General features: G+C 29.7%; 1 protein-coding gene and 1 non-coding gene across 2 annotated transcripts; one reads left to right on the top strand and one right to left on the bottom strand.

Annotated features, from left to right (window-relative positions):
- Positions 1 to 9: 9 nt before the first annotated feature.
- On the top strand, positions 10 to 3,421 carry LOC133675628 (pentatricopeptide repeat-containing protein At4g21065-like). The gene has a single exon (XM_062097058.1). It carries the CDS (start codon positions 207 to 209, stop codon positions 1,701 to 1,703), a length of 1,497 nt encoding a protein of 498 aa, XP_061953042.1. The 5' UTR covers positions 10 to 206; the 3' UTR covers positions 1,704 to 3,421.
- Positions 3,422 to 7,058: 3,637 nt separating this feature from the next.
- TRNAN-GUU (transfer RNA asparagine (anticodon GUU)) lies at positions 7,059 to 7,132 on the bottom strand. The gene has a single exon. It is a non-coding gene; the product is annotated as a tRNA-Asn (tRNA).
- Between the last annotated feature and the right edge of the window lie 7,098 nt (positions 7,133 to 14,230).

The following is a 14,230-nucleotide window of genomic DNA, read 5'->3' as shown; positions in this document are numbered from 1 at the left end:
CTAGTTTAACAGCTAGTGGTACTTTCGGGTTGGTGAGTGAGACTCGAGTTCATCTTTTGGATCAGTTAAAGGCAAGCCCTCCATGCTACCTGCAATTCGTAACTAACCTTATAAGCAATTTATTTGCTTTTGAAGAATTGGAAGTTAACTTTTGGTTCATCAGAATATTCATCATTCATGTCTTCTTAAATTTCAACTGTTTTACCATGATCATTAACTACCTTTGCCGCTTAAAATCGAACTTGAAGGCCCTGCAATTGGGTTCCTTTCGTTCACGTATTTCAACCATAAATACTGTTTCCATAACAAAGGAAGAAACTGTCATATCCTTTTTGAAGAACTGCTCTTGTATGAAAGATTTGAAGCAAATTCATGCCCGTGTAATCCAACTTGGCTTTGAGCAGAGCCGTTTTGTTGTAGGCAAGGTCATTGTGTTTTGTGCTGCTGCAGAGCATGGAGATATGAACTATGCTGTTTCAGTTTTTGAAAAGATTGGTGACCCGGATGCTTTTATTTTTAATACGATGATTAGGGGTTTTGGCAAGGCTAATGACCCTCGAAAAGCTTTTCATTACTATAAAAGAATGCAAGAGAGAGGCTTAGTGTCAGACAGCTTCACTTTCTCATTCTTGCTAAAGGTTTGTGGCCAGTTAGGGTTGGTTTTGTTGGGGAGACTAATCCATTGCAGCACATTGAAACGTGGGCTTAATTCACATGTCTTTGTTAGGAACACCCTTGTTCATATGTATGGCACGTTTAAGGATATAGAAGCATCCCGCCAACTGTTTGAAGAAATTCCCAACCCAGAATTAGTGACATGGAATATTATAATTGATTGTCATGTCTCTTGTGGTAAGTTCAATGAAGCACTTGACATGTTCTCAAGGATGTTGAAATTCGGCATAGAGCCTGACGAGGCCACATTCGTTGTGATCCTCTCCGCATGTTCTGCATTGGGTGCGTTAGATTTTGGGAGATGGGTTCATTCTTGTATTAGCAATATTGGTCATGGGTGTATTACAGAGGTTAATAATTCACTCCTTGATATGTATGCGAAGTGTGGAGCACTTGAAGAAGCGTTTGAGATATTCAATGGGATGAACAAGAAGAATATAGTAACATGGAATACGATGATTATGGGACTAGCAAGTCATGGCTATGCAAATGAGGCATTGGCTCTCTTTTCCAATATGCTAGAACAAAAGCTCTGGGCACCAGATGATATTACTTTCTTGGTGGTTTTGTCTGCTTGCAGCCATGGAGGGATGGTTGATAAAGGATGGAGATTTTTTGATATTATGAAGAAAGAGTACCATATCCAACCAACAATAAAGCACTATGGGTGCATGGTGGATATTTTGGGTCGAGCTGGTTTTGTTGAGGAGGCTTATCGATTAATAAGTAATATGCCAATGCAGTGCAATGCCATTGTGTGGAGAACATTGTTGGCTGCTTGTAGGTTGCACGGAAATGTTGAACTCGGGAAGCAGGTTAGGAAACAGCTTTTGGAATTGGAACCAGATCACAGCAGTGACTATGTTCTTCTTGCAAACACGTATGCAAGTGCAGGACGGTGGAATGAAGCTATGAGAGTGAGAAAAACAATGCACAAGAGGGGAGTTCAGAAACCTGAACCTGGTAATAGCGTTGTGGGCAGGCATCCCAGTTTGAGGTCAGATGAGCCTCTCTTAAGTTTCTCGTGAAGCATCACTTACTGTTATGCAGCTTAAGTCTGTTCAACCGGGTATTTGATTCTGTCAGATACTATTCAGCTAATTGCACTGTTGATGCTCTTGCTAAATAGTTCGTATAAGTGAAAACAAGTGTAGCCTTGCTTTAGCTCCTGAGTTTTGCTGGGAGGATGTGGACGTCTGGTGGTAAAGTTTTGCTTTATATGAACCTAATGTTGTCTTCTCAACCACCCATTGTGTAAGAAAATCTCTGTTAGACATCTTTGCTTTGCTGATAACCTCATGGTGTTCTGAAGGTTCAATTGAAGTTCTGTTAATTCCACCATGCAACAATTTTATTCTCTCTCGGACCCAAATCTACTGGTTTATAATGGGAAGGTTTCCAGACAAGTATTTCGAAGATCCTCTTCTCTATAAATTGAGTCATGATGATTCTAAAGCCCTCATTGATTAGATCACCAACAGATTGCAGTAGTAGGCATTTAAATTATTATCTTTTGCCAGAAGATTACAGTTTGTTACCTGCCATTTTCATTATTTAAAACTACTGGCCCGTTAAGTTCATTCTTCCTGCTTTTGTTATCATATCTATTGAGCAAAAGTTCAACGTGTTTTTTTGGAATTGAAGAGATGACACTGCTAAGGGGGCAAAAGTTGTTTAGGACAGTATTATTGGTGTCAGAAAAATGAAGAGGGGAACATTCCATGCTTCATGAGGAATTTGGAACATAATCTTGTTGGCAGGTTCTCGTTGGGTGGCTTGGTGTTATGCACATCTCTTAACAGGTAGAAACTTTTTGTGCTTATCAGCTCCTTGGAGAAGCTTGTTAAACTCAGAGTCTGATTTGGGATCAAACAGTGGACTCAGTGGTAATGGAGAGAATGTTTACCCTGTAAGAGTAAGCTACCAGCTGCGATTCAAGGTGAGAATTGGAGCTGGCCAGCAGCTGGATCTAATAAACTGAAAGTAATGCAGAATGCTTTATGCAGTTTTAATTCATCCTCAACCTTTGATGATGGATTGTGTTTCCTGGAATCTTGGCTCCGATGGACAATTTTCTGCAAGAAGTGCTTGGCAGTTTGTTTGAATAAAGAAGAGCAGGCTGGTATAAACTGTTGCGGGGTTCTTTACATATTTTCTGGGAACAGTTTTATCAGTCGGTTTTTGAGCAGAATAACTTCAAACAGCAAACAAATTGGAATGGGGAGAGATAATACACTATAAATTATTACATTACATTACACCATAAACTAAAATAAGAAGGGGTTTTGCTGTTTCTTTCACTGTTCACGCAGATCCAAGTGCACTGCTGACTGCTAAAGTCTGCCTGGTTTGTCCCCTTTTTTTCCCGGTTCTTTATCAATTATTCGGTTACCGAGTTTTTCCTTTTCAATTTCAACCTTCTACCTTATGATCAAGTGATTTCAATCCTTATTTGGGATCAAAATAGTGGACTCGGTGGCAATGGACAGAATGTTTACCCTAAGCTACCAGCTGTGATTCAAAGTGAGAATTGGAGCTGGCCAGCACTGGATCTTATAAATTGGAAGCCGTGCAGAATGCATTATGTGGTTTAATTCATCCTTAACCTTCGATGATGGAATCTTTGTTTCGATGGACAATTTTCTGCATGAGGTGCTTGGCAGTTTGTTTCAATCCTGATTATTTCTTTTATATTGCGTGTGCGTTGTCAAGAAATGCCCTAGATTGATGCTCGGTTTTCGTTTTACTTGGATCTATAATTTTACAAAATAAAGCAATATGGATTAAATCTAAAATAGAAAAAAATTGCCCTTCTCTTTTTTTTTTATTGTTCAAGAGGTGCGGAAAAGTACACCTTGGTCCTTGAATTGTTTACCTTTTTTCATTTTTGTCCTTATATTTGAGGGTTTAACTTTCCAATTTTAAACTCCATTTGTTTTATGTTTAGTCCCTGAAATTTAAGAGGAGAGGGGATGTTGCTAGAAGATAGGGAGAAGAGAAAACGTGGTCAGTTCATCACTTTTTATTGGAAAAAAAAAAGATTCAATTTTGATATTAGATTTCTTTTAGCGAGAAAAATATTATTGAGATGTTTTTGAGTTTTTATAACATCAAAAAAATATAGATCAAGGTGAAGGGAGAATTTTTGTCAATTTAATTTTGTGTTTCTGAATTGATTTACGAGTGTTTTTTATGTTAAAATTAGTTTATTGAGCTTCTTAAAATATTTATTAGATGTTTTTAGATAAAAAATAATATTAAAAAATAATTTTTTAAATCCAAACCACCACAACCCAACTTTCCAGCCACTTCTCTAATGGTTGGAAACAAAACGAGCCGAAGGCTTAATTAGGTCATAGGTTTTAGGGTTTAAGCAATACATGGAACTTAGAGTTTACTAGCTTGCTCTTTACTTTCCTGTAAATTTGGCTTTCATGGTTTCTCCTAGACTTTACTTTCCTTTATATAGAGATGACAATCTCTCTGAATCCAAAAAGAAAAGGTCCCCCACTTTTACCAGCTTTGTTCTTGACATAATACCGACAAAATTTGAGGGAAAATCAAAGTATGACAAGAGAAAGAAAAACATGGAAATATAAGGTGAGTAAAGTGTGTAAAAATCTAAAAAACATTGAAGGATATTCTTCTTTCAACCTATTATTTTTATACTGAATTTTAGAATCTAGAAAAATTAATTATCTTGGTTTAAATACACTTTTAAACAAGATCTTTAAACTAAAGAGTATGTAATTAAAACATCTCTCAATAAGATGAATCTAAACTCAATATTTGGGAAGAAACCAAAGTATAAAAAGAGAAAAATAAAATAAAATATGAGTGTATAAAAATCTAAAAAACATTGTAGGATACTCTTCCTTCAACCCTTCTCCTAATTTTTATAATGAAATTTAAAAGTTAAAAAGTTGAATAATTAATACTAGTAATAACCAAAACTAATTTCTTCATTATCAACCTTTGATTAGCCCTCGTAAAAATATAATTAAATACGAACAAAGTAGTCATAAATCAATTATCATTGTCATTAAGAAATACTAAAAGTAACCACATGAAGCATAGTTAACAAGTTCCATAATCTTGTATTAATAGATCAAAAGAATCCCTTCATGTTCTTTCAGAGAAAGAAAAAAACCCTCCATCTAAAGCTACAAAAGAAACCAACATATTTATATCTTTTGCTTGCTTTACGAACCCAAAATGGAAAAAGAAAAAGGGGGGAAATATTTTAGGTCTGCATCACTTTCATCAAGAATCAAGATCAATCCCCACTTTCGGGTGCCATTTGATTCTTTCTATCCACATGAACTATTTCCCAGCTAAATTGTTAGTTAAATACTGTGATGATGGGAGATTGAGTGACCAAGTGATTACTTTGATGGTCCTTTGCAACCTTTTCTATGTTAGTTGAGCTTCCTATTCATGTTTGCTAAGGGCCGACCCAAGTTAGGTCAATTTGATGATTGATTTAATTGTATATTATAATGTTTTTACAGGAAAACTCTCCATCTTTATAAAGTATTCTTGTTCAACATGATGAATACATATAAGTAAGGACGGAGTCAGGATATCATGTTTAGAGAACTAAATTAAAAAGAAAAAGAAAAACCTTACAGGAGAACTAAAAGTTGAAATTTATAATTATTTAAGGGTATTTGAAAGTGTGGTAGCGGTTACGGTTTAAAGTGTTTTTTGTTCGAAAATGTATCAAATGATATCTTTTAATTTTTAAAAAATTATTTTTGATATCATCATATTAAAATAATTTTAAAATATAAAAAATTAATTTTAAAATTAAAAAAATTAATTTAAAAAAAAACATGATTTTAACTATATTCTCAAGCAACCAAGAAGATGGTCGCCTCTATCTTGAATAGATAAGTTTTTTTAAAAAAAAACCTTATGTATGATGGTTAGGTCACCTAATAACACACCTTGATGTGTTTCTTGACATAAACCAGAAGTCTTGCCTTTTGATTATAAAATCGTATTTGGTATTCAATTGATCATCACTACTAAACTTCCTTTTATGATAATATATTTTTAAAAATTGAAATTCTCTGAAAGAAAGATTTGAATCTGTAATATTTTTTTTTGTTTGGTAAAAGACGAAACCCAGTACTACTATTTCATATGTCTATTAATTAATACCTTTTGATTACTTACCAAGTCTAGAATTATTTGTTTTTAATTTCAAGTAAAAATGCTGAACAAGTACTTCATTGAAACATTAATCAGCTTATAGTGTGATGAATTTGCATCTCGATGAATTAAACTAACTCAAATAATCAACCAGTAGAGATTGTTTTATTAAGTATTTTTTTATTTAAAAATATAAAAAGATAATATTTTTTTAAAAAATTATTTTTAACATCAATACATTAAAACGATTCAAAAATAACTAAAAAAATTAATTTAAAACTAAAAAAAATAAAAAAAACATGATTAAACTGCAATGTTAATATTAAAGATCGGTAAATATCTAAAAAATATATGTAAGTTTCTACTTCTACCTAATGAAAAAAGGACAGCAATTGAACCGTTCTAACTTGTCTATCATATTTGGTGAGACTAAAGTCAAAAGTCGTAAATATGAATTGGAGAAATATTCAAGCTAATGAGATTATTCTAATTGTCCCTTGAGACAATCCTTCTTTTGCGAGATGTCTTTTAACTAATTTTCATGCATAAATATATATATATATATATATATAAAAATCCTTTTTTTTTTTCCAATTGAATCTCCAAAGTTAAACATACCATCTACATCCAAATTAATGTATTTATTTGTGAAGGATTAATATAGTGTTTGTTATTAGAAAGATTCATTAATTTCTTAAAGGATTTACCTGGTAATTAAAAATATTATAAAGTTTTTTTTTTAACGTACCAAAAAAATAGTAGAAGATTTGCAATTATATTTGCTCAAGGAACTGTTATACAGTAAAACAGTTAATGCTTACTTGATTATTGATGATTTTAACTTAATTGCTATTGATTATGACTTGATTATGAGTATTAATTTCTCTAAAAAGATGTGCTTTTAAGATTCTTTAAAGAAAAATCTAATATTAATTTCCGTGCAATCGAGAATAGGTTTATCATCGAATAAAAAAACATATTAAAATTTTATATTTTTCTATGGAATTTCATATATGTTTCAAAATTGATAAATAAAACAGTATACTTAACATGGAGATAGTTTGATTACTCGAAAATTGGCATTTTTAAAACAAATTCACATGATGGATTAATATAGATGAAGTGAGAGTATGAACAAAATCATAAAAAAAACTTTAATAAAAGTGGAGCCGTACAAGTATTTGGCTCATCAAAAATACGTATTTAAGGGGGCAAAAACAAGCAAGCGCTAGAAGGAGGGCTTGAACCTCCGACCTTGTGGTTAACAGCCACACGCTCTAGCCAACTGAGCTATTCCAGCTTTGAATACTTTAGCATGATTAAATTATATAAACTGTACAAATTTGGAATAATACCTCTAAAATAGTATAAATATTTAAAAAAATTCAAAAATTAAACCACAATATCAAATAATACCTCTAAAATTGTAAGCATATACTTAAACCACAATATTAAATATTATTTTAATAGATTTTCGAATAAAAAATATTATAAAAAAATGGATACTACGATACAATAAATAGAATTGTCAACATAAGACGCCACTGTTGGAGAATATCTGGAGGTTTGGGAAGTTAGAATTCCTCCCAAAATCAGACATTAATTTGTTTTTACTTTTATCACAATGGACGGTGGTGATTGCTTCTAGAAATAGCACGCCACGCCACGTGGCTAGATATTTCAGCTTCACGCTAATGACTGCCGTCTCCTTAATTAACAAACTCTCAAGTCTATAACCGCCTTAATACCCTATAACGTCAACGCCACGTCAAGCGGCTCGTCATTCTAGTTAAGACTACAGAAAAGGTTCCTTAAGTTGTTCGAAATAACGTGATTGCCACCATGCTTCAGCGCCCCAATAAATTGACGCCACCTCCAATCCTGTTACTTTTGTGGCTGCTTTTGAACGTTGATGCGAATCTGAATTCTATAGTATTTTTTTTTATGACCTTATTTCGAGTTCTTGAATAATTATTGTTCTTTAATAATTATTCGTCGTGAAATCCACCAAATGACTAATAATTTAGTCATATTAATCACTAATAATTTAGTCATATTATGTGGATTAGTCATCCATTTTGAATTCAATTCTTAGAAAATATTTTATTTTTAATCGAAGCTGAAGTTCTGTTTATTTTTATGTTTTAAAAGTATTTTTAAAAAAATTAAATTTTTTTATTTTTTTTATTTATTTCATTTTAATATTTTTTGGTGTTTTTAAATCATTTTGATGCAATAATATTAAAAATAATTTTTAAAAAATAAAAAAAATATTATTTTGATATATTTTTAAGTAAAAACACTTTAAAAGACTACTACAGCCACATTTCTATATAGATGTAAGTTGATTTTAAATTTTATTCAAATAATTAAGATATTTTAGATTAACTTTTGAATGCTGATGCGAATTTGATTTTTTTTATTACCTTGGAAGACATTTCACTTTTAATCTAAGATTGTAAATTTTAATTTTGAATTTCATTCAAAATATTATTTTCAAATAATTAATATGTTTCTAGATAGCTTTTGCTTTTTTAAAAAATAAATTTATATTTTTACAAAGAGAATACTACTATAACCATAGGATTAGACAAGGAATTGCTTGCTTTGGAAGAGAGGGGAACTTAGAAAAGTTATTGAGTGATTTTGTTTCTACCAACAAATACTATTAAACATGGTTATAATAAACAAATCATTCCTAACAAGGGTAAAGATGTAATTCCATCTATTGTTCCAGAAGCTGGATTACCATTACTATTTGGCTGAAAACGACGTGTCGGGTATGCCATAGTTATCTGAAAACAGAGAAGAAGTGGACATAGTCAAAGGGCAGAATTTTCTTATCAATTTTGATGCTAACGTATTCCCATGCATTAATGTTCATTCCTTAATATTTAATTAGCCACTAAGACTTAAAGAATATTTGGATCCGAAGTTATTTTTTAAAATAATTTTTATTGAAAAATATATATTTTTAATTTTTTAAAATTTATTTTTGATATCAACACATTAAAATAATTTAAAAAATACAATAAAAAATTAATTCAAACAAAATAAATCTAATTCAGAGCATCTTTCAAGGAAGATTTCTATTTTATGCATAAAATTAACTTTCATTGGCCCTTGGAATGAGTGAGACGACTATGGTTATTTTGTAATTTAAAATTAAATCAGTTTTTTAGTTTTACAAATTTAAACTCACATGAGCCTTATATAGCAATTATTCAATTACAACCCAAAAAAACAAAAGCCCTAGCAGGCAGGGATATCACACTCCACAGCCTCCACTTGCTCAAAAATATGCCCAATAAATAAATAATACCAAGAAAATTATAAAAGTTTTAATTTTTTTCTCAACTGGGTCCAAATAAATCGTCTAAAAATAAAAAAAAAATTAAAGATTGATCTTTCCCACCAACCTTCTCCCTTTATTTTTTACACATATATATACATAACACTGGCTACCTTCCTTCCATTCAAAAACAGGGAACGATAAAGAGAGAGGGTAGACAATTTTGTCTTCGATTTTTACAGGGCAAAACATGGAGCATAGAAGAGGAGACAGCGACAACAAGGAAGATGGGATTGAGGAGGGGCAGATGGGATTTCCAGTTCATAATCAAGTTAAGAAGATAAAGCAAGAATCTTGCTACAAAATCTTGGATTGGCCACCAGGGGGGCTGCCTGAGATGAAACCTGCTCTTAAGGAGATCGCCACCAGATCATCACATCAACTCTCTCGCTCGCCTCTGGGATTAGCTGGCAGACCCATCTCTGTTGGTGATTCATAGAAAGGAATTCTTGAAGTAATATTGATGATCATGGCGGTTTAGGCCTTCTTTTAGTAGTGACTAGTAGGAATTCAACAGGGTTTTGCTTTAGTTTTTCACTTCTACCATGGTATCTCCCCTGTTTTTCTTTTTCTTTTTCTGTAAATATTTCGTGGTAGTTTTTTATAATTAATTCTCAGTTTTGATGAATTCAGAGACAGTTCTTGGTTTCTTGCTTCATTTCGTTCATCAAAAATCTAATCAGAACATATTTAAAATTATATATCTTTTTTTTATCTTTTTGATAAATAAGGAAGGAATGAAGAAATTAAGATTTATATCTTCATTAGAACATTTTCATGGAAGGAATGAAGATTTTTTTTTTTTTGATAAATAAGGAGCTTATTACGCTTATCTCCGATAACAATCAGTGTCTTAATTTGGATGTTTAACGTAAAATTATAATTAAAATAGTATTATTTTTCAAACCGATTACCTTAACAAGCCCATCATCTTCGTTGGTGTGAATAGTCCTAATGTAATTACGCATCAAAATGCATGATTTCAAAAAAAAAAGACCTAGTTTTATAATAGAAAAATAATCCAGGAATTTAACTTATCATGTTATTATTAATAGAAGATTTTAATAATTATTTTATATTATCCTCAAATATATTTATTTTAAAAAAATATAATAATGAGTTTTAAACTCGTGATGATTTTAAATTATTAAATCCCTAATATTATATAAAAATAATCTTCACCTAGAGATCTAAGTCATTAAGTAAGATCCAACAATAATTTTATGGTAATCTCTGACAATTTTTGCAGTTTTATCCAATGAAACTTAACTTGGATCAGAGTGGTTGAAGAAAAGAAAACCCTAAGTCTTTCGAAACCCAAAAAAAAAAATCAGAAATTTCAGCAGATGCTCAAGTCTGTGATTTTGACGGGGTTATTATTCTATAGCATATTGAGAATATGCTCTTTTTCTTTTTTTTTTTAATTTCACGTTAATCACGACTGATTCTCAAAATATCTCAACGTATAATAGTCCACGAAACATTTGCTCAATGCATATAAGTCCACAACACATTTCCTTCCTTAACAACAACCGGTTAGATTAAAAGTTCAATTTTTTATGTGTATGTCTGTCATCCCCGCGGTACCTTACCTGCTCCTGGGCTTGCAGGATGTCCAGCGGGCCGTGGGAAATAGTCGTGGTGCGCGTAAGCTGGCCCGGACACCCCACGTAAATCAAAAAAAAAAAAAAAGTTCAATTTTTTTTTTTAAAAAAAGTTCAATTTTATGCACTTGAGGGTCTAGTTGCTGTGGTCAACCGTGTGACTTGTTCCGCCCCCGTCCCGGGTTCGACCCTCTATGTGCACACTTGTCACCCCCGCGGTGCCTTACCTGCTCCTGGGCTTGCAGGATATCCAGTGGGCCATGGGAAATAGTCGTGGTGCACGCAAGCTGACCCGGACACCTCATGTAAATAAAAAAAACAAAAAAAAAGTTCAATTTTATTGGTTGTTTATATAATTATTTATATGGTGCTCACTGGAGGTTTACATGACTGTTAATTTCAGGGCCTGTAAAATTAGTCGAGGTGCACGCAAGTTGACTCGAATACTGATGTTAAACTAAAAAAAAAGTTCAATTTTATATTTTTATTAATTTTAGAATATGTAAAATTAATTAAAATATACATACAGGATATCTTATTAATTTTCTTTTAAAAAAACCTTTATCTTTGAAGCATGAAATGCACTGACAAAATAAAATCCATGTCAAGTAGCAGCTCTTATTAGCCGGCATTCAAATATTCATACACATGCATAAAATCTAAAGGTTTGTTTGGAGTGTGAATAAGGTTATGTTTTTTCTTGGAAATATACAAGAATAATATTTTTTTATTTTTAAAAATTTATTTTTAACATTAGCACATCAAAACAATATAAAAAAACAAAAAAAAAACCTTTAATTTTAAACAAACAGCGTTTCAGCCGCACCAACAAATATCCTGAAGCAATTAACCTTTTGCTTTCAAAACTTGATATAATCAGATGTAGAAATTAAATTAATTATGACTTATCATGTTATTATTAATAGAAGATTTCAATCCAAAAATTTCATTTCAATAACCTAAAAATCTCCCAAGTTAGACTATACTTTAGGCTCTTACTGGATTGGGCTAGCAATTTCTAGGTCCTAAGTTTGGTGCCGTAATGGTTTTTTATGTGACACGCAAACTATCTAAATTTTCTAAGTCATACTAAAATGTGTCGGTTTCTTATTAATTTCAATTTTATAAATAAAAAAAAAATTGATTAAAACGCTATTAAAAAATAAAATATTTATTTACGCCTCCTGTTTTTTTTTTTTTTTGAGTTTATCCTCAATGAGACCCGATAAGATAACTACTTATAAAACTCAATTATATAGAAAAACAACTACTAATCTTTTTTTATTTAAGAAAATAACATGATTGCTGCCTATTTCAATTAAGTACATATTTAATTATATAATAAACCTTATATATATATATATATATATATATATATATATATATATATATATATATATATATATTTGTGTGTGAAACAATTTATACCTATTTTTTTATATAATTTTTTTTTAATTTAGATTCAACTCAAGGATAGTATGCCTTTTAAAAGTTAGGAGAATCATTTCTTTTGGAAAATTATGTATATATATTATTTCTTTTAAAATATGAATTTGATTTTTAAAATATAGATTCGATTTGTGAGTTGAAAGATTTTTATTTATTCAATTTTTAATACAATAAATTTTTATTCTATTGGTAGAGTCGCTCTTATTTTGATAGTATTTTATAAAAACATAATGAATTTAATTTTTAAGTGTTAAAATTTTTCTTTTTACTAAAGCCATTATGTTTATTTTTTTAGATTTTTTTTATGTTAATTGGAATGTTATCCATCATGACAAGAAAATTTAGGATGAGTTAACTTTACTATAAAAATCTTATTAAGTGTGAGTAATGACATTCATATATATTTTGAACATAATTTAAAAAAAGGATTCAAAGTTCAATTTATCATTTGTCTTCCTCCTAGATCCAACTCTCGTGTTTTAAAAGTGAAGATTGAACCTTATAGTTAATTCCAGTCTCAAATTATTTTCATAGAATAATAATCTTTACTAAATATGTATATACTAGTTTAGGTCAATTTGAGTAAAAACACATTATTAATTTTATCATTAAATACAAACACAATACAACTTAACATAGTTAATATGTTATAGGGTTATGTGTCTTTTTTTTAGTATGATCAATTCTTTATTTAAAAATTTTTTAAGACTAGTTAAAATTTCTAGTTATTATAAATTAGATAACAATTTCTTGTCCATTTTTATATCCATATTTTTAAATTTCATTGCAATATCTAGTGTGATAAATATAAAATTAGTTAATATTATAATCTTCAATACTAATATATAAGTTTTACAGTACCTCTAATTATAGGAGGGGTAAAAACAAAAACATGCTTGAAGAAATTATTTAAAAAAATAAAAAAAGATGATCCCGTGTTTTCATTAATTTTCTATTTATTATCCATATAAAATCCTAAATAACATATTATGATCTTCTTAAATCACTTTAATCTATATAGTATATGTTAGCACTTTAATTCTTTTTATAGGAACTAAAAAAGTGCTTTAAAAAAACCCAAAAATAATGATATTAAAATAAAAAATATTAAAACTACATCAAAGTTTATTAAAATATTAAATTGGATCTTTATTTTTATATAATTTTTATTATTATTTTCATATATTACTTTTTATTCATTTGGAAAAAATTATCCATAAGATTTGTATTATTCATCTTGAAAAATTCAGCTAATTTATAAAAACAATTATTAGATTAAGGGTTCATAAGATTTTATTTAGGGTCCTCCTAACTTTTTGTACAAAAGTATAAATAAAATATTATAATAAACAAAGAAACACTTTTTATCTTTTTTATTTTTGTAAGAAAGACATGGAATGTTTTTATACAATATATGATATAAGAAATACATTTCAATTTCTACCTATATAGGTAAATGAATTGGTGAAAATATTTTTAATGATTATTATTTTCAAAAGATTTAATTAATTATAAACAGTATGCATGAAATAGACACATATATCTCCACTTATTACTAACTATTTTATGTTTATAGTTTTTATTTCAATGCAATCAAAATTTGTTAATTTATTTTAACAATCAATAAACTAATTTAACTTAATTGAAAATTAACATTGAACATAAAAAAATATAACATATTTATTAAATGAATCTTAGACAACTAACTATTACTAATGCACTAAAGGAAAACATTATGATTTATATTACAATGATATATATTACATTCCAAAAGTCATGGCTCTAGTTAATTACCACCCATTAAATTTAATTACATTACATATAAAAGTTACAACATGTATATACCTAGGCTATATCAAAATGGAAAATAAAAGAAATCCCACTATTTATTGACGGGTATGAAAGGGACCTATAATACAACAAAATATTAATAAAAATAAACTAAAATGTCACAACTATATTCTTATGAAGATAATTCAATAAGTTCTATTTC

The sequence above is a fragment of the Populus nigra genome, chromosome 16 (assembly GCF_951802175.1).
Source record: "Populus nigra chromosome 16, ddPopNigr1.1, whole genome shotgun sequence".
Classification (NCBI taxonomy): Eukaryota; Viridiplantae; Streptophyta; class Magnoliopsida; order Malpighiales; family Salicaceae; genus Populus; species Populus nigra.
The sequence above is the reverse complement of the archived record's forward strand: the minus strand, read 5'-3'. Positions and strand labels throughout refer to the sequence as shown.